The 22,568-nt window shown below is 38.3% G+C and overlaps 1 protein-coding gene across 1 annotated transcript in view; it reads left to right on the top strand.

Moving 5' to 3' along the window:
• Positions 1–22,568, top strand: part of RNF145 (ring finger protein 145) — a 57,703-nt gene that overhangs the window by 5,549 nt on the left and 29,586 nt on the right. The window contains exons 2-4 of the mRNA XM_037050883.1: positions 456–658; positions 7,809–7,917; positions 20,440–20,531. Coding sequence (XP_036906778.1) covers positions 475–658; positions 7,809–7,917; positions 20,440–20,531 — 385 coding nt within the window. The 5' untranslated portion in view covers positions 456–474. The remainder of the gene's footprint in view (positions 1–455; positions 659–7,808; positions 7,918–20,439; positions 20,532–22,568) is intronic.

Here is a 22,568-nt window from a genome sequence, read left to right as displayed (position 1 = left end):
TTTGCTCTGTTTTTAAAGAGCTACATAAATCTCGAATAATTTTATAGGAGTGAATTTTTCTTTTCTTAACTTTGGATAAAACTTGCAGTATTCTTTTAGGATATTTGGTTGGGATTTTTCTTTTCTTTATCTTTGGATAAAATTTACATTATTCTTTTAGGATATTTGGTTGGTAATTGCCTAGAATTTGGAGTTGGGGTCTTTATTAAAATAAGTTTTGAGGCTTGAACATTTAATGAGAATTTTAAGATTAGGCAAACCTGAAAGAGTCCATGTGAAAACACAATACAAACCTTATTTTATAATTACCCACAAGTAGTAGATGTGGCCAAGAAGTTCTATACATTGTAACATAGTTGTTACATAGTATGTGAAAAGTCATTAGATTCATACTAAGATATCTAAAAACTATTTGAGGTAACTTGTATTGATATCTTGTGGCTCCTGAATTTTAGGTCTGTTCCAAGAAAAAACATGGCTGCAAAGGAGAAACTGGAGGCAGTGTTAAATGTGGCCCTGAGAGTGCCAAGCATCATGCTGTTGGATGTCCTGTACAGATGGGATGTTAGCTCCTTCTTCCAGCAGATCCAAAGAAGTAGCCTCAGTAACAACCCTCTTTTCCAATACAAGTATTTGGCTCTTAATATGCATTATGTAGGTAAGTATTTATGTCACCTTTTCTCATCTTTTAGTGAGCCGTGATGAATGTTTATGAATCTTGTTTATAGTCTTAACCATTGCACATGTATTATTAGGGGTAGAGGAAAATGGACAGAGTTACATTTATTTTAGGGATGAAACTAGAAGGCAGAAGGAAACATTTTAGATTTTAATAAAATGTAAATAATAGAAATACCTTTCCAGACATTTAAAGTACTGCCTGAAATGTGATTGGTACGATTTGCAGTTAGTAGTAAAACTAATGTAGATAGGTTAAAGAAACTGAAGTCAGGAAATACAGGCAGGAATCCTGACTGGTATGGCTCAGTGAATTGGTGCTGGCCTGAGAACCAAAAGGTTGTGGTTTGATTCCGGTCCGGGCACATGCCTGGGTTGCGGGCCAGGTCTCTCGTTGGGGATGTGCAAGAAGCAGCTGATTGGTGTTTTGCTCCCGATCTCTCTTCCTCCCCTCTCTCTAAAAATAAATACATAAAATTAAAAAAGACAGACAGGAAAGAAATAAAGTTAATCTACAATAAAAGTCATGATCCTTAATTTTTTGGTTAATTTTTAGTTCACATGTAATGATAGCAACAGTATATTTTATTTAACATTGTACTGTATAACGGGACATATGGTTTGAATGATATACTACAGTGGTTTTATTAATATTTTCATTAGAATTGCCCATCAAGAAATGCATCTGTTATAAAATTCTGAAGAGTTGTCCTTTCTTTATGAGATTTATTTTTATCTATAGAAGGACTTCTTCGGTTCCAAAGCTTAGCCCTGAGAACTCCTTAGAGCTCTTAAGAGATCACCATGTAAGTCCTTGTGGGAAGAGGTAAGGTCTAGTGGAAAAGGCAGTATGTACTGGAGGAGACCATCTGGGTGCAGTAAAAACTCTTCTCTCTTAGTGGCACTACCTTGGGGAGGTCTGTGAAATGAGAAGGTTCTTTTATGCTGCGAAACACTATAATTTTCAGCCCTTTATTAAAGGCTTTGTATGTTAGCCAGTTTATGGAAAATAATTCGCAGTCTGTTGTAGAAGGATAGAACAATTGAACACTTGAACACTTGGCTTAGACGTTTAATTTACATCAGCAAAGTAATTCACAGTGTGGTTTAAAAAATGTGCTTACCATATATACTATGTCTGAATATATCAAAATACCTATTATAAAGACAGCTGCCTAATAACCAAAAACATTAATTTAGAAATTGAGCCCTGGCTGGTGTAGCTCAGTGGATTGAGCGCGGGCCTGCAGACCAGGCGATTGTGGTTCGATTCCCAGTCAGGGCACATGCCTGGGTTGCAGGCCAGTTCCCGGCAGAGGACACACCAGAGGCAACCATACATTGATATTTCTCTCCCTCTCTCCTTCCCTTCCCCTCTAAAGATAAATAAATAAAAATCTCAAAAAAAAAGAAATTAAATCTGTTCTAGTACAGTTGCCATTCATGCTTACTGATGTAACTTTGTGAACTTAATTGAGCCTTCTTAAATACACTTAGTATTAATACATGCTGTGGTAGAGTAAGCTTAATGATTACCTGGGTAGATCATTTCAGCTCGAATAGTTTTTTGGTTGGAACAACTTCTCTGTCAAAAGTAGTGTTTATATAATTTTCTTGACTACGGAATTTCATCCTTAAACACATTTTAAAAATTCTTATTTTTTAAATTGGTAATTTATTTATGTTCAGAAATCAAGCACAATAAGCGTACAGTGAAAAATATCTTCTTCTGTAGCTCTTCCTCGTGCACTAAGTTCTCATTCTGAGCCCCCAAAAGCAGGAATTTTTATTTGTTTGTGTATAATTCTAGATATTATGTATATGTAAGTAAACATAAAGATGTGCTGATATATGTATAAATATATAAGTTTAAATGTATGTGTTTCTCCTTTTTTGTACAGGTAGCATCATATACACTGTTTTGAACCTTTTGTTTATAAACTTTTAACTTAATGATATAGAGCCATATCTACTGCTTTTAGGTATTCATGAAATTAAGCTCTGTATTCTATTCTGCCAGGTCGTAAGATTCTGATAGTGTTGAGGCTTCACTCTCCCTAACCCTGTATGTGGTGGCTTAGTGTTCTTACATGGCTACACCAGAATTTATTGAATTAATCACTCTATTAATGGACATATTAGATAGCTCCTGTCTTCTATTTTATTAAGTATTGTACTAAATAATTTGGTATAGCCCTAATTTCATCAGGTGCAAATAGAGCCTTGGGATAGATTTCTAAAAATGAACTTGGTGGATTAGAGAGTGTATACATTTGTACCATTGAGTGATACCACACGCCATAGGATTTGACTATTTTGTATTTCCACAAACGGGTTGAGAGTGCTTGCAGTCCTACCTACTTTTCAAAACCGTGCTATATTTAGCTACTTCAGTAGGTGAAAAATGGATTTTTAAAAAATGTTTTAATTTGTATGTCTCTTATTTTGAGTGAAATTTAATTTATTCACATTTAAGAAAAAGGTGTATTTCCTCTTGTCAGTTAATGTCTTTTGCCCACATTTCTCTGGGATTGTTAGCCTTTTCTTACCAGTTTGTGGGAGTTTTGGGTATATATTAGGGAAATTTACCCTTTGAAATTGTTCTTCCAGTTCTCTCAATTATACTTAATTTTTTCTGACATGCAGAGTTTGTATTTAATGTGGTTGAATTCATTGTTTCTTTCATACCTTTAGGGTTTGGAATCAGTTAGAAAAGCCTTTCCTGTTTTTGAATTTGTAACGAATTCTATCATGTTTTTTTTATTGTAGAATTTTTACGGTTTTATTATTTTACATCGAAATTTTCATTAGGAATTTATGTGCATATATAGTTTGTTAGAGGTACATATATATTTTAGGTAGCTGTCTGATAGTCTTTGTGTATTTATTAAATAGTTTAATTAAACTTCTCTTGACCGGTTATTATATACTAAGTTATATATATAACATATACTATATACTAACATACTCTATTGTCACACATATTTTGTTGCCCTTCTGAAGTTTTTCTTGTCCTTTTAGTTTGTCTACCTTATCATTGAGGATTAAGATTATATTTTACTGTCAGTGTTTAATAGTTTCTTGATTGTTCTTTATTTCTCCCTCTGAGTTTTTCTATTGTTAGTTTTCTATATGACCTTTAGAAATATCTAGTCTTTGTAGTTTAAATGATTTGTTTGTAGTACTGTCATTTTTGCATAAGTATTCATAACCTCTCAAATCTTGGGCAATAGATGTTATTGTTACCACAGAGTTATTTTTCCACTGGAATGTGAGATTGGGGGTGTAGGTTAGCCATAGGGTTTTTGTTTGTTTGTTTGTTTTCTTACCTAACCTAAATGGATCTCTAAAGGACTTGAGAACCATCATTTCAGTCTGAATTCCCATTGTTGTATACAAGGCTTTGTGTCGAGGCTTTAGCCACGGGTGCTATAAGCACAGCACCTCTTCCAGCTCCCTCCCAGTACTCTTTCTGTTTACACCAAATTCCAGCTTCACATGCAGTGTTCTTCATTGCACAATTTACTGTCTCCTGCACATATCCTTTGTGTTTTTGTGGTTTTCATTACTGCTATTTTCTTTCCCTAGAATGTTTTTCTGTTCCTTAGCCTGGTAAAAAGAGCTGTTCACACTTTGAGGTCCAGATCAAGCTTAATCAACCGTATCCCTTCTAATGTTTGCTCATTACAGCACCAGTACTGTATCCTACTTTTGTCCATGTTCGTGTTTTCACTAGGCTGTGATTACTTTATTCTTCTTTGGGTCTTCCAGGTCTAGGAATACATGTTGATCATACTTTAATTGTAATAATGTTGGTTGAGTGACTGGACAATTGAAAGAATGAATTAAATGAATTCAATCTAGAGGATTTGGCAGCTGATTTTATGAGATAATGCAGGAGAAGAGAAAGATAATATCTGGGAAAGAAATTGACAGTTCAATAAAAGACAGGAGAAGTTATATGCAATAGACTGGTTAGAAAAATTCTTGAGCTATAAACACCAAAAAGCCTTGCTAAAATAATAAACATCCTTTTAAATAACTCTAAAGTCTTTTGAGATAGGGATTTAAAAAATAAATTTGAGAAATTATTTTAAGAAATGAAAAGGAAATACTTATTTCTGGCTTCTGTTGGATTGTTCTTAAAGTTATGATGTACTGTGTGTGAAATCAGAATTCTGCCTCTTTAAGTCCCTGGCTAGCACACTGCACTATTTCCTTAGGTTGAAGCATGGTTGAGTCAGCCTGAGCCGGGTGTTAGGTGCTAGGAAGGGATATCTGTGCCCTAATAAAGACTCATTAGTAAGTGGAAAGTAAATATAGGAGAGTAGACTTAAGACCAGATTTCGCAAGACCTGCAGTGTCAGACTGAGAAGTTTAGAACTTTTAAAGGTTTTAGAACAAGAGTTGTCTACATGAAAGTGATGATTTTGAGAATATTACCCTGGTAATACAGGATGGATGAAGGTGAAAGGAGACTGAGAGAAGAATAGCAGTTAGTGTACTGTTCTGTCACAGAGTGGACTGGGGTGGCATAGGGACTGGAGAGAAGGGTAACGTGACAGTCTGAGGGAGACTCAGCAGGACTTGTAATGAGAGAAAAGATGACTCCAGGTTTGAGTCAGCATGCATGGGATTTAGGAGAGTGAAAGAGGATGAGCTGGCTCGTTGAGCAAGGAGGAAAGGAGCCCAGTTTGTACTTGTTGTATATGAGAACATTTCATTCCATTGGAATATAACTCAGGCATCATGTGTCATGAGATGTCTACTTAGAATAAGAAATGATTTTTTAGTTAGGTAACAAATGATTAAAATGCTTTGATATGTAGTAAGTTTTCAGTAATTGTTGGGTTGGCCAAGAAGTTCATGTGGTTTTATCCATAAATTAACAGACACACTTTATTTTCACCAATAACTTTATTGATTTGGATATTTTATTCTGGCTATCTCCCCTGTGGTAGAATGTTGATTGTTCTCAATTAATGTGTCTGTTTGATCGCTATCAACTCCCTTTGGTCTACCCAACCATGGAGCATTATCCATCTAGAAATCTCCAACACAGAACTTTGCTAGCCGCTTTTCACAGGTTTGACGAGTCACAGCACCTTCTCATACACTGCACAGATCTTTTTCTTGTGTTTCAGTTGTGTTTTTACCTTCCTTGAATAGAGCATAATATGCTAAAAATGTTGTATTTTTTTGTCTTCAATATTAAAATGGCTATACAAAAATTCACCAGTTTTGGTAAGTTAAAAAAAACTACACTGATGTGACAGCTGTTACAGTACAATCTAACAAAATTGTTTCGAATGAGGTTAAAGACAACTAAGCACTACTAGAGCCATCTTATGGAAAAAAACGAAGGAACTTTTTGGCCAACCCAATATTCGTTAACGTATGACTGGAATGGTACACTTGAAGCAACAAAATAGATTCTTGGAGCTACATATTTTATACACAGAAAAGCAGTTGTTCAGAGACTGGATTTTCTATGTTCATTTGAGAAGGTGAAAAGAAAGAGGAGGGGAGAGTTTAGAGGGTAAAGGGAAATTTATGTCACAGAGTCAAAGAATCACAATTTGAGGGTAGATTCTGGGACAAAGATACACTGATTCTGGGACACCTTAGATTCTGGGACAAAGATACGCTGGCTGTCTTCTTTAGAGGGGAAAGGGGTTGGTAGATGCTGGGAACCGCCCTGCCTGGTTTTAGAAGATGTAACCCGCCCCCTATGGCTGAGGCTGAGTAAAAGACCTTGGGACCATAAGCCACTAAGGAGACAAAGCTTATCTCCCTGGCAGGGGCGCTGCCTCTGCCCCTTTGCTCGGCCCCTAGCAGATGACTGGTTAGCCAATGATGGGTAAGATTCCTCAAGGGAGAGACGACCTAAGATAGGCATGGTCACGAGGGGCCTCTCAGGAAGGACTTGGGGGACTATAGAAAAAGGGGGTGATGGACCTTCACCCCTCAGCTTTGACATAGCCTGGGTCTTCATTCTGTCTGCAGCAAGTCTCCTAATCTCTTGGCTGCGTTAACTTCCCCTGCCTGATTTAAGCTCGAAACAATGCTGGAGGAGGGTGTGGCCCTGTGCTGGAAAGGGCAGGTTCCCTGGGGTGATAGGTTAAGAAAGAACACATAAAATCCTGTGACACCTTCTCTGCTGAGAATGTTCTCCACTTAAATGATAAGGGTCCAGGCCTGAAATGAGTTTGTTTTCCAGAGTTTTATGGCCCTTTAGCTATTTGACCTTGACTCAAAATAGGCCCTCATAGTTCTTTGAATGTTATCTATTGCTTGATCATTACTGCCTGACAGTGATGAATGAGGACCTTCCTTTAGGTAATGCTCCCAGAAAAGCATTAAAAGCCTGTCTAGGAGTGGGTCTCTCACTCAGAGTGGCCCTGTAGTCCTTTTCTCCACAGGACTTCTGCTGTCTGTGTGAATTTGTTCATCACAGCCACAACACACGGACCCCTCTGGTTGGAGTCCGTATCAGGTAGAGGATGTGTAGATTAGAGAATGAAAAGAGGGAATAACAGGTGGTTAGAAAATAGAGATACTGGTACAGATAGTTTACAACATTGGTCAGTGGAATGAGAAAAGTAGGCTGTAGAGAAGTTAGTGAGAGTTAAGTTTCCTTCAGTACTTGGGGGAGAGCCCTGTGCTTTATTTGAAGAGAGAGGTAAGGATTGGTACCAGGAATTACCGAAGATGTGGAAGATGGAGGTGTTTAGGACTCGGAAAAATAAGAGGTGGAATTGAATGGCGGAGACAGCCTTAGAGGCTCCTTCCCCTGGGACTGGAGAACAGGAGCGTTTTATGGAACAAACGAGCAGACACCAGGAAGCGTAGATGCGAGGAGGCTGCTCCACCTTGGTGTGATGTATTTAGTTATAAAGTATTAACAGAAACGTAGACAAAAGAAGCAAAAAATGCTTTAAATCTCCAACAGCAACAAAAAAGCAAGAGTTTTACTGTGCTGAACTTACTTTGGTAGTGAAGTGTAAAAATCCCTTACCTGGTTGAAACCTAATTGGAAATTTACTTCAAACTCTTTTTATTGATGTAATCAATTGGAAGACTGAACTGGAACCGCATTTTATTTATATCTCTTTTCATTTTTGCTGCAGGTTATATTATAAGTGTTGTGCTGCTAACCTTGCCCAGGCAGTACCTGGTTCAGCTTTACCTATATTTTTTGACTGCCCTGCTCCTCTATGCTGGCCATCAAATCTCCAGGTAAGAATGTGTCCCCATTTTTGAAATGTATGGCTGAGTTTCAAGTTCATCTGTACCAATAAACTACTTTCCATGAACACTGTTAAAAAGTTCAACCACGTATATAGCTGATGACTAATATAAATTATTTAATGACGTTAATTGTATAGCTCAGAATTTCTGCCTCTTTAGTGGTAGTGTCTGTTTGCTCAGGTCTGGTAGTCCTACATTTTAAGACTGGTCTGCCAGTGAATATGAGCATCTTACTTTGGACCAGAATGTTAAAGTACAAGTGAACCAAATCCACACAGTAAATGTAATGGGGTAGAATAAATTTTGGTGGTATAATTTCTTCTGTTTTGATTGAAGTGTATAATTGTAGTAAAATACACTCCCACGTCAAAGAAGAATGATGGTTATTTTGCATATATAACGAGATACAATGGTCTGTAGGTCTGAAACATAGATTTTGGTGTAGCCTTGAAATGAAATCTTAGAAATAGCATTTTTAATATGTTTTATTGATTATGCTGTTACAGTTGTCCCATTCCCCCCCCCCATTCCCCTCTGCCCTGTACATCCCCTCCCACCTGCATTCCCCCCCTTTAGTTCATGTCAGTGGGTCATACATCTAAGTTCTTTGGCTTCTACATTTCCTATACTATTCTTAATCTCCCCCGTCTATCTTCTACCTGCCATTTATGCTACTTATTCTCTGTACCTTTCCCCATCTCTCCCCTTCCCATGCCCCCACTGATAACTCTCCATGTGATCTCCATTTCTGTTATTCTGTTCCTGTTCTACTTGTTTGCTTTGTTTTTGTTTTTGTTTTTGGTTCAGTAGTTAATAACTGAGTTTGATGTCATTTTATTGTTCATATAAAAATAGCATTTTTATATGACTAGAATTCAGTGGTTGACTCTTTTAAAGCCTCTTTTATCCCCCGATTATAAAATGTAGAGAATACTATTCACTGTAGGCAATTTTTAGGAAATACAGAAAATTTAAAGGTAGTAATAATTACCTGAAATTACGTCACCCAGAGATCCACTTGTTAAAATTCTGGTATTTCCTTCCAGTTTTTTAATACCTTTCAGTTTTCACCACTTTAGTTGATATGAAAAAGTGAAAATAATTAATAATCATTGACTCTGGGCCCGTCCTGTTGAAGCAAAAAAGTTCCTGCTTCATCCTCCTTAATTCATCTAGCTATTTCTCAAAGGCCCTGGGTGTTTCCCAGAAAGTTGGTCTTCTCACATTCCTCTCCTCTCTCCTGTCTTGTTGATTTCCTCTACTCAAACGGCCCTGGGGAGTGGTGACTTACTCTCGTCTTGCCCGGGGTATGTCCTCACACGTCCGAGTTGCAAAATCTGGAGCTGCCAAAGTAATGCCGCATTTCTTACAATCCTCACAGTGTGTTTCAGATCATGCTCTGGTTTACTCTCAAGTGTGGACAATGACGTCTCTAATCTGGTGTCCTACAAGTATGTCCCTGTATGCGTAGGTTCCTTCATGAGAACAACTTGGGCCTTCTCTTGTAACGTTCTCCATAGCTCCAAGGGCCAGCACTGACAGGACAACGTGCTGGCCCTCCTGACCCAGCCACATCCGAATCTCAGCTCAAGCTCGAAGGAGAGATGCCTCCCTGTCTTTTACAGAAATTGTGTCTGTAGAGTATAATGGAATAAGTCACCCTCCAGGGGTGCCACATTTTTTTGGATGAATGGATGGGTGACAGGATAGGTTCATATTTCATGGTCCTTATTTACTAACCCATAACTGTAGTATCACTTAGCAGAGAGATAATTCTCATTTTTCCTCAGTTGTAAAATGGTGGTAATATCTCAAGGGCTATTGTAAAGTTTTAGTAAGATAAAACATGGAAAGTTCTTAGCCCAATTTCTGACATATAATAAGTGCTCAGCAAATTTTAGCTGACATTCTTATGTTTTGTTTTTAATGTCTTATGAGCATTTTCTTATCTCTTTTAAAAAGGAGTATTTAAATGGCGGAATATTCCACAGTTAATAGGATTTTGAAAATCAGAGAAATCTCAAAGTTGAAGGTGGATAGCTAAATACTAAAATTATTGCTATACGGAGACTTCCGCCAAGATGGAGGCATAGGTGGAAACACTGTGCCTTCTCCCACAACCAAGTTTGACTACAACAAAGGTTTGGAGAACAAAGACAGAGCCAAAAAACAGAAAATTGAATTATACGAAGTCCGACTACAACTAATCGTTCCACGGGGACGGTAAGAGGGGCGGAGCCAGCAGCGAGCAGGGTCGGGCAGGAAAGATCCCCAGACCTAGGCGCGAAAGTGGCCTGGACCCAGGGTGTGGGGCAGACGGACCGCAGTCGCACATTCACGCATAGTGAGCCGGACCACGCAGGCCCCAGGGGGCGAGGGCTGACGGCATTGGCACACTCGAGTGCAGTGGGACAAAACACTCAGGCCCCAGTGGCAGCTGCAGCACCTGTGGGGGCCGAGGCGGGAGGCGGCACACGGGACGCCATTGCTCCTCTCTGACCCCACCCCCACATACAGCGTCACAACCCAGCAACTTAGTTGCCCTGCTCTGGTGAACACCTAGGGCTCCAATCCTGCTACAGAACAGGCACGAACAGCCCAAAAGATGGCGCAAGAAGAACTCAAAGTCCCACAGCCAATAACTCTCAGCAACCGAGAAATTGCCAGCCTCTCAGAAGCACACTTCAAGACACTATTTATCAGGATGCTCACAGAACTGGTTGATTATAGTCACAAATTAGAGGAACATATAAAGGCTAAACTAATTGAAATGAAGGGAGATGCACAGGAAACCAATAGTGATGGGAAGGAAACTGGGATTCAAATCAATGGAATGGACCAGAAGGAAGAACAAAACATCCAATCAGAAAGGAATGAAGAAATGAGAATTCAAAAAAATGAGGAGAGGCTTAGGAAACCTCCAGGACATCTTTAAACGTTCCAACATCCGGATTATAGGGGTACCAGAAGGAGGAAAGAAACAGCCACGAGTGGAAAACTTATGTGAACAAATAATAAAGGAGAACTTCCCCAGTCTGGCAAAGGAAATAGACTTCCAGGAAATCCAGGAAGCTCGGAGAGTCCCAAAGAAGTTGGACCCAAGAAAGAACACACCAAGGCACATCATCATTACATTAGCCAAGATTAAAATGAAGGAGAGAATCCTAGAAGCAGCAAGAGATAAGGGGACAGTCACCTACAAAGGAGTACCCATCAGACTGTCAGCGGATTTCTCAAAAGAGACCTTCCAGGCAAGAAGGGGCTGGAAAGAAGTATTCCAAGTCATGAAATCCAAAGACCTACAGCCAAGATTTCTCTATCCAGCAAAGCTTTCATTTAGAATGGAAGGACAGATAAAGTGCTTCTCAGATAAGGACAACTTCAAGGAGTTCATCATCACCAAGCCCTTATTATATGAAATGCTAAAGGGACTTATATAAGAAAAAGAAGATGAAAAATATGAACAGTGAAAGGACAGCAATCTCACAGTTATTAACAACCACACCTAAAACAAAAGCAAACCTAGAGGACAGCTAGATCAGGAGTGGAACCATAGAAATGAAGAACACATGGAGGGTTAGCAACAGGGGAGTGGGAGGAGGAGAAGGGGGGAGAAGGTACAGAAAATAGCATAGACGGTAGATAAAAAATAGATAGGGGGGAGGGCAAGAATAGTAGGGGAAATAAAAAATCTAAAGAACTTGAGAGACGTGGTTATAAACTAAGGGGGGGAGAATGGTGGGGGAGGGAGTGTGCGGATGGAGGGGAATGAAGGGGGGAATAGAACAACTGTAATGGTATAATCAATAAAGTATATTAAAAAAAATGAAATTATTGCTTTGCTAGTTACTGTAATCCTGGGTGAAAAAAACAATAAACCTGCCTTTCCCCTTGTGGTTTTTCAGTTTCCGTGTGCTTTGTGGTATAGTGTGATGGCTGATACCACGTAGCTTTATTTTTATCTGCAGTATTACCATCCAGGCTTTTCTTCAGGGATGTCAAAATTCTGTCATGTAACGATAAAGGGTCAGTGGTAAAGAAAAGCCTTATTCTAATCATTCTTGTGGAAATTCCAACTTTTTCGTTTTGGTTTATTTAGGAACATTTTTTCTGATGTTTAAAGTTTGTTTTCATTACTAGAAAATTCAGACTTATTTTATTTTATTTAACGATTTTATTCATCTTTAGAGGGGAAGGGAAGGAGAGAAGGAGAGAAATATCAATGTGTGGTTGCCTCTCGTGAGTCCCCTGCTGGGAACTGGCCTGCATCCCAGGCATGTGCCCTGGACTGGGAATCGAACCACAATTGCCTGGTTCACAGGCCCGCGCAAATTTATTTTAAACAATAAAGATTTTAATAACATTTTACAGTGTGCAAAATATTTTCTATTTTTTGGTTCATTTTGATCCTTAATATCTTATGAGATACACATACGAAAAAACTGAAGTGGCCAAAGAGCTAGAAGGGGGACCATCCCAGACTAACGTGAGCTTGGGTTTTCTGATTCTTAGTTCTATTCTGTTAGGGAGGCAGGGTGATTAGTGGACAGGAAATTAGTTTTAGAATCAGACTGGGTGTGAAATAGTTTGCCTACTTAATAAATAACATTACCTTGACAATTGCTTCTTTGATTCTAAACTAAGACTGCCCATCTTAATGGAGTTAGTTTTGATACTAACAAATTTCAAGGTATGGCATATTTTAGTATTTTTCCTCTTAGTATAATTTATACTACATGGTGCTGTCTCATAAAAGGTTAGCAAAGATGGTGCCTTGCTTGAATTATTCATAGCATATCACATTTAATAAATATTGAGGCTTCACTGTGTCACATATATAAAACATTAAGGCTACAGTTTTTAGTTTTGAAAACAATGGTTCAGATTTTATTTATTTATTTATTTGTTTGTTTATTTATTTATTTTTAGAGGGGAAGGGAAGGAGAGAGGAAGAGAAACATCAATGTATGGTTGCTTCTTGTGCATCCCCTGCTGGGAACTGGCCTGCAACCCAGGAATGTGCCCTGACTGGGAATCCAACCGCAATTGTCTGGTTCACAGGCCCGCGCTCAATCCACTGAGCTACACCAGCCAGGACAATGGTTCAGCTTTAATGTGGCAGTTTTATAACTAAATATCTTTTTACAAAATAACAGCTTTATTGAGATATAATTCTCATACCTTTGTAAAGTATACAGTTCCATGGGTTTTAGGACGTTCACAGAATTGCAAACCATCACCACAGTTGATTTGAGAACTTTTTTTTTTAATCCTTACCTGAGGATATGTTCATTGATTTTAGGGAGAGGAAGGGGGAGGGAGGGAAGAAGAGAAAGAGAGAAACAATGTGAGGGAGAAACACTGATCAGTTGCCCATCATACATGCCCTGACTAGGGATCAAACCCATGTGCCTGGCCAGGCATCAAACCTGCGGCCTGCTAGTGTACAGGATACCGCTCCAACTGAGCTGTCTGGCCAGGGTGATTTTACAGAGTTTTCATCACTCCATCAAGAAACCCTGCATCCGATGTCACTTCCCATAACCCCCGCCCTAGTCAGCTGTGAGGTGTGTGTTCTGTCCCTATGGATCGGCCTATTCTGGACATTTCATACACATTGAATTGTATAGTATGTGGGTTCTTTGTGCCGGGCTTTTTTCACTCGTCATGTTTTCAAGGTCCATCCATGGTATAGCATGTATCATTTTATTTTTCTGTCCAAATCATTGTTTTATATATTTTATAAGTGTGTGTGTGCACACCACATTTTGTTTTAAGTTCTCATTGATGGATATTTTGACTATTATGAACAATACTGTAAATATTCGTGGTTCTTATGTGGACATATGTTCATTCTTCAGCATGTATCTTAGAGTGGAATTTCTAGATCGTACAGCATTTATATATAACCTTTTGAGGAACTGAAGACTCTTTCTGAAATGGCTGTGCTAGTTTATGTTTGTACCAGTAGCATATGAGCATTCCCATTTTTCCACACCCTTGCTAACACTTTTTCGTATCTGTCTCTTTTTTAGTGTAGCCGTCACAGCAAGTGTAAAGTGGTGTTTCATTGTGGTTTTGAGTTGTATTTTCTTGATGGCTAATGAGGTTGGGCATCTTTTTGTATGAATCTTCTTTGGAGAACTATTTATTCAGTTCCTTTTGTCTATTATTTAATTGGGTTGTCTTTTTAAAAATTGAGTTGTAATTTTTTACGTATTTTAGAACAAGTCCCTTATTTGCTATATGATTTATAAACATTTTCCACCGTTACTCTAGTCTAGTTATATCAAGGCAGAGTGTTATACAGTCTTGAGAAGAGTCACACTACTTGGATACTCTGAATAGTTAATCCGATACTTCAAAAACTGACTACAGAAAAAGACATTTGCAAATAGTAATTTCTTATATGGAAAATTTCATGAAATTTTGAAAAATTGGATCTCTGTTTCCCCCAAATACATGTACTCACATAATGAAGCTGATTATCCTTAAATGAATTTTAAAAAGAAAAAAGAAAAAAACACCTGTTTAGAACATGTCTATAGGATTGATACAGCTTGCAGTTCAGAAGAATTAAACTTCAGAAAATCCATGGGCTCAGGTACTGTAGTATAAACATTTAATATTAATATTCTAATTAACTCATTAGAATTATGCTTTTAATTTCGAGTGATATATGGAATGTATTTTCCAGTATCAATCTTACTTTAAAATTGAGACTATCCAGCCCTGGCTGGTGTAGCTCAGTGGATTGAGTGCAGGCTGGGAATCAAAGGGTCACGGGTTTGAATGCCTGGGTTGCAGGCCAGGTCCCCAGTGGGGCCACGTGAGAGGCAACCACACGTTGATGTTTCTCTCCCCCTCTTTCTTCCTCCCTTCCCCCTCTCTAAAAATAAATAAATAAAATCTTTTTAAAAAATTGACTATCCAGAACTAAGGGGGAAAAAAGAAAACTTCAACTGACCCGATCATTTTTAAACTCTAGTATAGTATTCTTAAATTTCTTGCTTTATTGTTAGATTTTTGAACCAACTTTCCATTTTATATGTGTATGGCTTGAATTAAGAGCTTAGGGGTTTCAAAACATGAAAGTATACCTTTTCCCATTGAGTATGTAAGTATGACTTCAAATGTAGCACTTCCGTAAGAATTATTTATGTGTAACTGACTACATTTTATGAAAGCTTATATAATTCTAATCTGTAGATGAGGGTTCCTGTGTTTGGGGATACTTAGCGTTTTGGGCCAGGTCATTCTTTGCTGTGGGGCAGTCCTGTGCATTATGGGATGTTAACAGCACCCTGCCTCCCCTCACCCAGTTGTGGAGCCCCCCCCTCCCCAGCAGCCGGGAAACAAAAGTGTCCCTGCTTCTGTTGTCTCCTGGGGAACAACATTTTCCTCTGTTGAGAACCGTTGCTGTTAGGTTACAGAATTGTTAAAATGATTTTTTTCACTCTATACCTAACTTTCAGTTTTGGCAGGAATAGAATTGACCCATTTCAGTGTTGATGTTTTCTTTATTTGAACAGGCTCTAAATATTGGATTGGCCAAAAAGTTTGTTTGATTTTTTTCTGTAAGAAGGCTCTAGTAGTGCTTAGTTGTCTTTAAGTTCACTCAAAACAATTTTCTTAATTGTATTGTGATGGTTGTTACATCAGCGTGCATTTTAAAAAACATTTTATTTATTTTTTAGGTAGAGGGGAAAGGAGGGAGAAAGAGAGGGAAAGAAATACCGGTATGTGGTTGCCTCTCACACCCCCCCAACTGGGGGCCTGGCCCACAACCCAGGCATATGCCCTGACTGGGAATTGAACCAGCGACCCCTTGGTTCACAGGCCAGTGCTCAGTCCACTGAGCCACACCAGCCAGGGCTCAGCATGCATTTTTTAAAAAAACTTAAAATAAAAATTTTGTGTGGTCATTTTAATATTGAAGGTGAAAGAAAATTGACATTTTCAGCCTATTATGTTTGTTATTTCAAGAAAGGTAACCCCCCCCCCCAAATTCTGTAGTGTATGGAAAAGGTGCTGTGAATGATAGAACATGTCAAAAGTAGATTCCAAAGTTTCATGCTGGAGATTTCTTGGTGGATGATGCTCCATGGTCAGGTAGACCAGTTGAAGTTGACAGTGATAATTGAGACATTAATTGAGAACAGTCAATGTGACGCCATGCAGGAGATTGCCGACATACTCAAAATATCCAAATTAGTAAAGTTATTGGTGAAAATGAAAAGTGTATCTTTTGCTTGATGGAAAAAGCACACGAACTTTTTGGCCAATCCAACATATAGTAGGGGTTAGGAAGACACTGAAAAGAGAAGCAGGGTGATGGAGTGGTAGAGATGACTCAAATAATTAAACCATGGATAAATGAACTATTCCATTGCTAGCACAGTGCTTAGGGTGTAGTAGGTCCTCAAATTCAGGCATTTGAACACCTCAGCCTCGGGGATTTCTTAAATTGAGTAATGCCTTTTGTTTGCACATATTGTAAAAGATAACTCGGAGGGCTCACTGCTTTATTCTGTGTACTGGTAGGTTAGGTTTCTTTGGATTTAACATTGCATGAAAGTTCTAAGTAGCCAGAGTGTACAAGTTGTTCCTTGGTTATTTAGTAACTGAGGTTGCTTAAGAGACTAAGTTGAATTAGTAAGCTCCTAGATACTGTTCTTTACTTTTTATAACTTATGCTGCTCTCTAGAGCAAGGATTTTCCAATTTCAAGCTGTTCTTAGGTCCTTTTCATACATCTTAAAATCCTTATGCTTTCAACCAGTTTCAGTCAAAGGAGAATAAGCTATTATTGGGACTAGGGAAGTAGATTTTTGTTTATTTAGTAAAGTACTTGGTTCATTAATTAGTGCCCAGGGTTGACTGTCAGCATTGCACAGATTGCTGACAAAGTGAAAAAAAGGTTTTAAGCAGGGAAAGATTGTATTCAGTTATAAGCAGAAGGCAGGAAATTTTGCTTCTGACCAACTTAATGTATTTTACTGTTTAAGTCTTCTAAATAAAAAAAATTGCTATACTGCTTTTGAATATCTCATCTAATTCAGTCTTAAAATAGTTATAAAATTTTGTTAAAAATTAGAATTTCATGGCTCTTGCTTCAGGCTAATTTTTGACCTAAATGACTCATGGAATTTTGGATGAGTCCTCCTCCAGATCTTTCTTATTCAGGCTCACTGTCTTGTTCTTTTTTGTTGTGAATAGCCCACTCTGTTGAGACTCAGTAGCAAGAAGAGTTTGTTTTCAGCAGGAGATGCTGTGAAGTTGCACATGACTTAGATGCAGAGATCTTTGTTAGTGTCCATCTTTATTGCAGTACTTTTGTGTGGTCTGAGATGCAGTGCTCAGGTTCATCTTTCAGAAGGGGCTGCTCTGTAGTGGGTGCTTAGTAAGGCTAGTGGTTTAGGCCTCACCAAAGCCACTGCCCTGGCTCAGGGATGCCAGGCTCAGCTACCTGAGAGAGAGCACAGATTTTCTGGGCCTGGCTAACTTTATTATAGAGGTGGGGCTTATCATTGAGTCAGTCAGATGGGAGGCAAGAAGCCACTGTCCTGAGAGACTGGAGCTGAGTAAAGGGGAGAGGGTCTCAGGTGCCTGGGGAAGAGGTTAATTTCTTTGGTAGAATGATTGGTCAGTCCCGTGTCTCAGGTTTTTTAACAACTTGAATGGACAGTATAGGAGAGGTCACAGCATTGAGGGGGAGGAATTCCCAGGGCCCTAGAGGAAGGCATAATGAGAGAGCTGGTGTGGGGGTGACTACCTCACTTGAGGGGAAAAATACATTGATGTGTGGTTGCTCTCATGTGCCCCTTACTGGGGATCTGTCCCACAACCCAGATATATGCCCTGACTGGGCGAACCAGTGACCTTTTGGTTGGTAGGCAGGCACTCAAATCTACTGAGCCACACCAGTCAGCGTTATTCCATATCTTTTTTTATAGCACTTACCACAATTGTAATTAAATAATTGTTAGGATGAGTGTTTACTGTATGTTTCCCTTCCTGGTTTGTAAGCTTCATGCTTATAGGAACTGTGTCTTGTCTATTACAGTGTCTTGTCTATTACAGTATTCCCAGAGCCTTGTAGTTTGCTGCCAACATATTCATTAAATTCTTTCTGAGTTACAAAAACAGAGAATATTAATTTTTTTTAGAAGTTTTGTTTTGTAAATTAGAATATGACAAAAGCAAACAAGGGAAAGGAAACATGACAGGGAACCCAACTCTGCAGTCTCCTCCTTCAGTTCGAACCTCATTATGAGAGAGCTCCAGGGGACTGGGGCCCGTTGGGGGCATGTGTGGCTTTTCTCCTTGGGAATAGTGCTCTTGTAGGCCCTGCTCTCCCCACCCTCCTTTTTTAAAATTAAGGCAAAAGTTGCATGACATAAAATTAACCTCTTAGCCCTGGCCAAGTGGCTCAGTTGGTTAGAGCATCATCCCAACATGTCAAGGTTGAGGGTTCGATCCCTGGTTAGCGCGCATACAGTAATCAACCAGTGAATGCATAAATAAGTGGAACAACAAATTGATGTTTTTATTTTCTTTCTCTTGGCTCTCTCAAAAGAAAATTAACTTCTTAAAATGAACAATTTAGTGGTGTACAGTACATTCATAATGTTTTGCAGCCATCACCATTACCTAATTCCAAAATATTTTTATCATTCCTAAAAGGAAACCTGGTACCTTTAAGTGGTCATTTCCATTTCCCCTATCCATGGCCTCTGGCAAGCACTAGTCTGCTTTCTGCCTTTTTGGATTTTCCCTGGCCTGTTTTTAAACTGGATCTGTTGGAGAGGGATATGCTATGCCTACAAAGAAATGATTTGGCTTCGTAGGCCTACATAGTATTGGGACTCAGAGTTAGATCACTTTGAAATGTAAATTTATTTTTTAAATAGCATCTTCAAAGACTTCATAAATCTAAGTGCTGTTTATATGTACATTTTATTTAAATTTATATGATCCTCTTTATTCTTTATCGTACTATCTGTTTAAACTATAAAATATAATAGTTACATTAATGGTTCCGTATAGTAATCTAATGATCAGATATTTATATGTGATTTACATGTATAGGATTTTTGTCTCTCTGCATTAAAGCAGGGTTTCAACCATGACTTCCTGGATCGGATAATTTTTTTGTTATGGGAACTTTGCTGTCCTGTGCACTGTAGAATGTTTTGTCAGCATCTCTGCTGAAGTGCCAGTAGCACCTCCAACCCCCTTTCAAACTGTGACAATTAGAAGTGTCTCCAGACACTGCAGAATGTTCCTTCAGGGGCAAAATCACCCGTGGCTGACAACCACTGCATTAAAAAAATTTCTCTTGAGAATTTGGCTTTCTCTTGCAGTTGACAGAGACTGTTAATACAGTGTTTGTTAGAAGTAGTTATCATAGAGTGAATAGAGGAAAATTGCTAAATCGCCCATGGAGCTTAGTTACGATTTTTGTAATTGTTCTCCAGACTGATTCTATTCTTAAAATCTTTTTGAATTTTTAAATTTGATTTTTGGCAGTATTCTCCTTGATGATTATGTAGGGGTCATTTCTTGTTTGACTATGGTATGCTAAAGGAATTCAACTTGATTGCCTAATAGGAAGTAATTTCATGGAAAAAGTAAATACAGCCATATGAGTTTACTCAGAAATACTTGCAGGATTCACACTGTTTTGAAATACAGTGAATAAAGCATTCATCAACTGAAGAAAAGAGGGAGAAGTTTTTAAACAAATTTTTCAACTTTAATGTCAAAAGAACTTAAACAACTGTCTTCTAATGTTACCATTTAATTTACTGATAATAAATTAAATTTCCCACTTCTTTGCTTCCCTCATATGCCATAAAAGTTTCTTCTCAGGGTGTAAAGGCTTCTTGGCTGCTCCTTAAATCTTGGTATTTCTCAGTAATCACAAGTTAAATGAATTAAATTCAAAGAGGAATATTTGACTTGATTTAAGATTTGTTTCAGAATAAATTTATAGCCTAAGTAAATTCCCTGTAGAGTTGGAAGTAACATTTTTAAAGGGTTTTCCCCATATGAGCCAGTTTCCTAACTAGTTTAAGATTTTACCTGTAATAAATTAGTATTACTGGGGACAAAACTTGGGAAAATTAGACAGGGTGAATGGAGTAATAGAGCCAAAGGAGGAATAATTTAATATAATATTACCGGATATTAGTGAGTAGTAGGGTAGAGAGATGACAACTCAACAGGCTTTTTACTGGGCATAAAGTATTTGGCAAGGTGATAGGAAGAAAGAAAATCTCACAGTGGGGGTTTGGCTGTCTTTCCTGCATGGTAAAATTTAGTTTCTATGAATTCTCTTTCCAAGCTTGGAAGGAGATGAAGGCCATCTCTATATAATTTGTTAGATCTATATTTTTTCTTAGTATCAATGTGAAGACAGATGCAAGAATTCTGTGCTTTAGCTGCTTCTTTCCCCCTTCAGTGCTTGGAATGTATCTAATACATTTTTATCATTTTACCTTTTTAGGGACTACGTTAGAAGTGAACTGGAGTCTGCCTATGAAGGACCAATGTATTTAGAACCTCTCTCCATGAATCGATTTACCACAGCCTTAATAGGTAAGTATTGTAAGTGTAGGTAGGAACCAGCCAGTCTTACTATATTATAAAATTGGTGCATAACTACTACAAAAAAACGGGAAACTCAGTGACTCTCAGAGTCATAGCCATGGTTAAATGTTCCATTTTCCTAGTCTTTTTCTGTATGCATTGGTGTGTATGTGTCTATAATCATACATTGCCTGCAGTTGCTTTGCTTTTTAATTTCATTTTAAGTATTTAGGAAGATTAACTTTTTAATAAAGCTAATTATGACTGTAAGATTAAAATTAAAATACGCAGTATCTTAAAGTTATTTTATAACTGTTGAAAGCGTCACCTTACGGTCAAAAATAAATTGCCAGAAACATCAAGAACTTGAGACATGATTGAAATATTCAGGTAGCAGAATGTAAAAAATAGAAGTGCTGGATAAGACCCCAAAACAACATAGATAACCGTGTAAAGTGAGGTACCAGACCCTCCTATGCCAGAGGTACAGAAAAGGAAGTGAGAGAAAACTTGTTTTGTGACTCTTAACCTCACCCATGCAGAAAGTGTTAAAGGTCCAGTGATGGAGATTGAGGGGTGATTTTGTTAGATGGTCTGTTTTCTCAGAAATACCTCTCCAGCCCATCACATCTGGAGAACACAGTGGTGGACAATTTAGAGTCACGTCTTCTGTGGTTGGGGCAGGGGGGTGGACACCCTCCACTGGTGTCTGAGCGGGCCTGCCAAATCTATAGCTGCACCTTGGGCAACTAGCCCCATGTGGCTATTGAGCACTTCAGATGTGGCTAGTGCACATTTAGGTACACCATAATTGTAAAACACACATCCATTTTCTAAGACTTTGTACAAAAAGGATGTAGAATGTCTTGTGAATTTTTTATATATGTTTGAATGTCTATATGCTATTTATGGTATGTTTTGTTAAGTAAGGCATATTGTTAATTAATTTCACTTTTAAAAATGAGACTACCAGAAAATAAAAATTACATATACCCCTCATGTTATAATTTTAATCTGATATAAAGGCCTACAGTGGCATGTCTGGCTGTTGAGTTTTCTCACTGTGGAATGAAAATGACTCCGGTTTTTCTGTATCTTCTAATCTGTTTAGGCAAAGGATATTAGTTTCTAGTGGACTAGATGAAGTTTCCAAGATTCTATGGAATTTTCTTAGGTCCTCCCATGAGGCCCCTTTAGAAGCATGCTAAGACCCCCAACAAGGATTGAACTTCCAGATTCCCAGAAGCCAGAGGAGGGTACATAACAAGCACAAGGGGTATTGCAGATAAGATCCACAGTGTGGGAACAATTTCAGAAGAATCCATTACAAATTACCCAAGATCAGTTTTAACTTCCTGATTCTAGGGAGCACCAGAACCATATTGTTTTCAGAGAGAATTTCCTACTTCCCTCCGTCTCCTTTTTCTCTACCTGTTGCAATCCTGGGTAAGTGGGAAGAGAGAGTCCGTGCTGGCAAAGGAAAAGGGTGGAGCCTGCCATGCCTGCTGCGCCCCCTTCATGCTGGTTTTGTATCTACAGTCTCGGGGGGCCCGAGCCAGAGTAGGGGAAAAGCCTCAATCAGTTTCAACGTTTTGATTATTATTAGATTGAGACTGTGTAATTTAAGCCAGATTAGAAAAGTTGTGGCATTTATTAATATTCAGAATGGATTTTAAAAGGTGGGAGACAATGGTAATGTTGCTTTATTGAGTATATCCTGTGAGTTGGTGTACTCAGTAATGATGACATTCAAGTGTGAGAATATTTGCTAGGTTAGAAAGCTTGTACAGTGTTTAAAGCTTGTACAGTATACAATTTAATACCAATCTGAAACACTCTTAAATTGTTCCTTCCAGTGGCTATAATAGTCTGGATACTCACCTAAGAGTCAATTAATTAGACATAAAACAAAATCCATAAACTATTGGAAGAAGTGTTTTCTTCCAATTTTGATTTTAAAGTAATTTTCTGCCTCTTCCATTTCACTAGTGATCTTATAATGAAAAACTAATTTGAATATGCCATCTTTCCTAAGAAATGAAGGCT

This window comes from Sturnira hondurensis, unplaced genomic scaffold (assembly GCF_014824575.4).
Source record: "Sturnira hondurensis isolate 20B ecotype Veracruz unplaced genomic scaffold, ASM1482457v3 Scaffold0000022, whole genome shotgun sequence".
NCBI classification, from domain to species: Eukaryota; Metazoa; Chordata; class Mammalia; order Chiroptera; family Phyllostomidae; genus Sturnira; species Sturnira hondurensis.
This window is presented reverse-complemented; position numbering and strand designations above follow the sequence as displayed.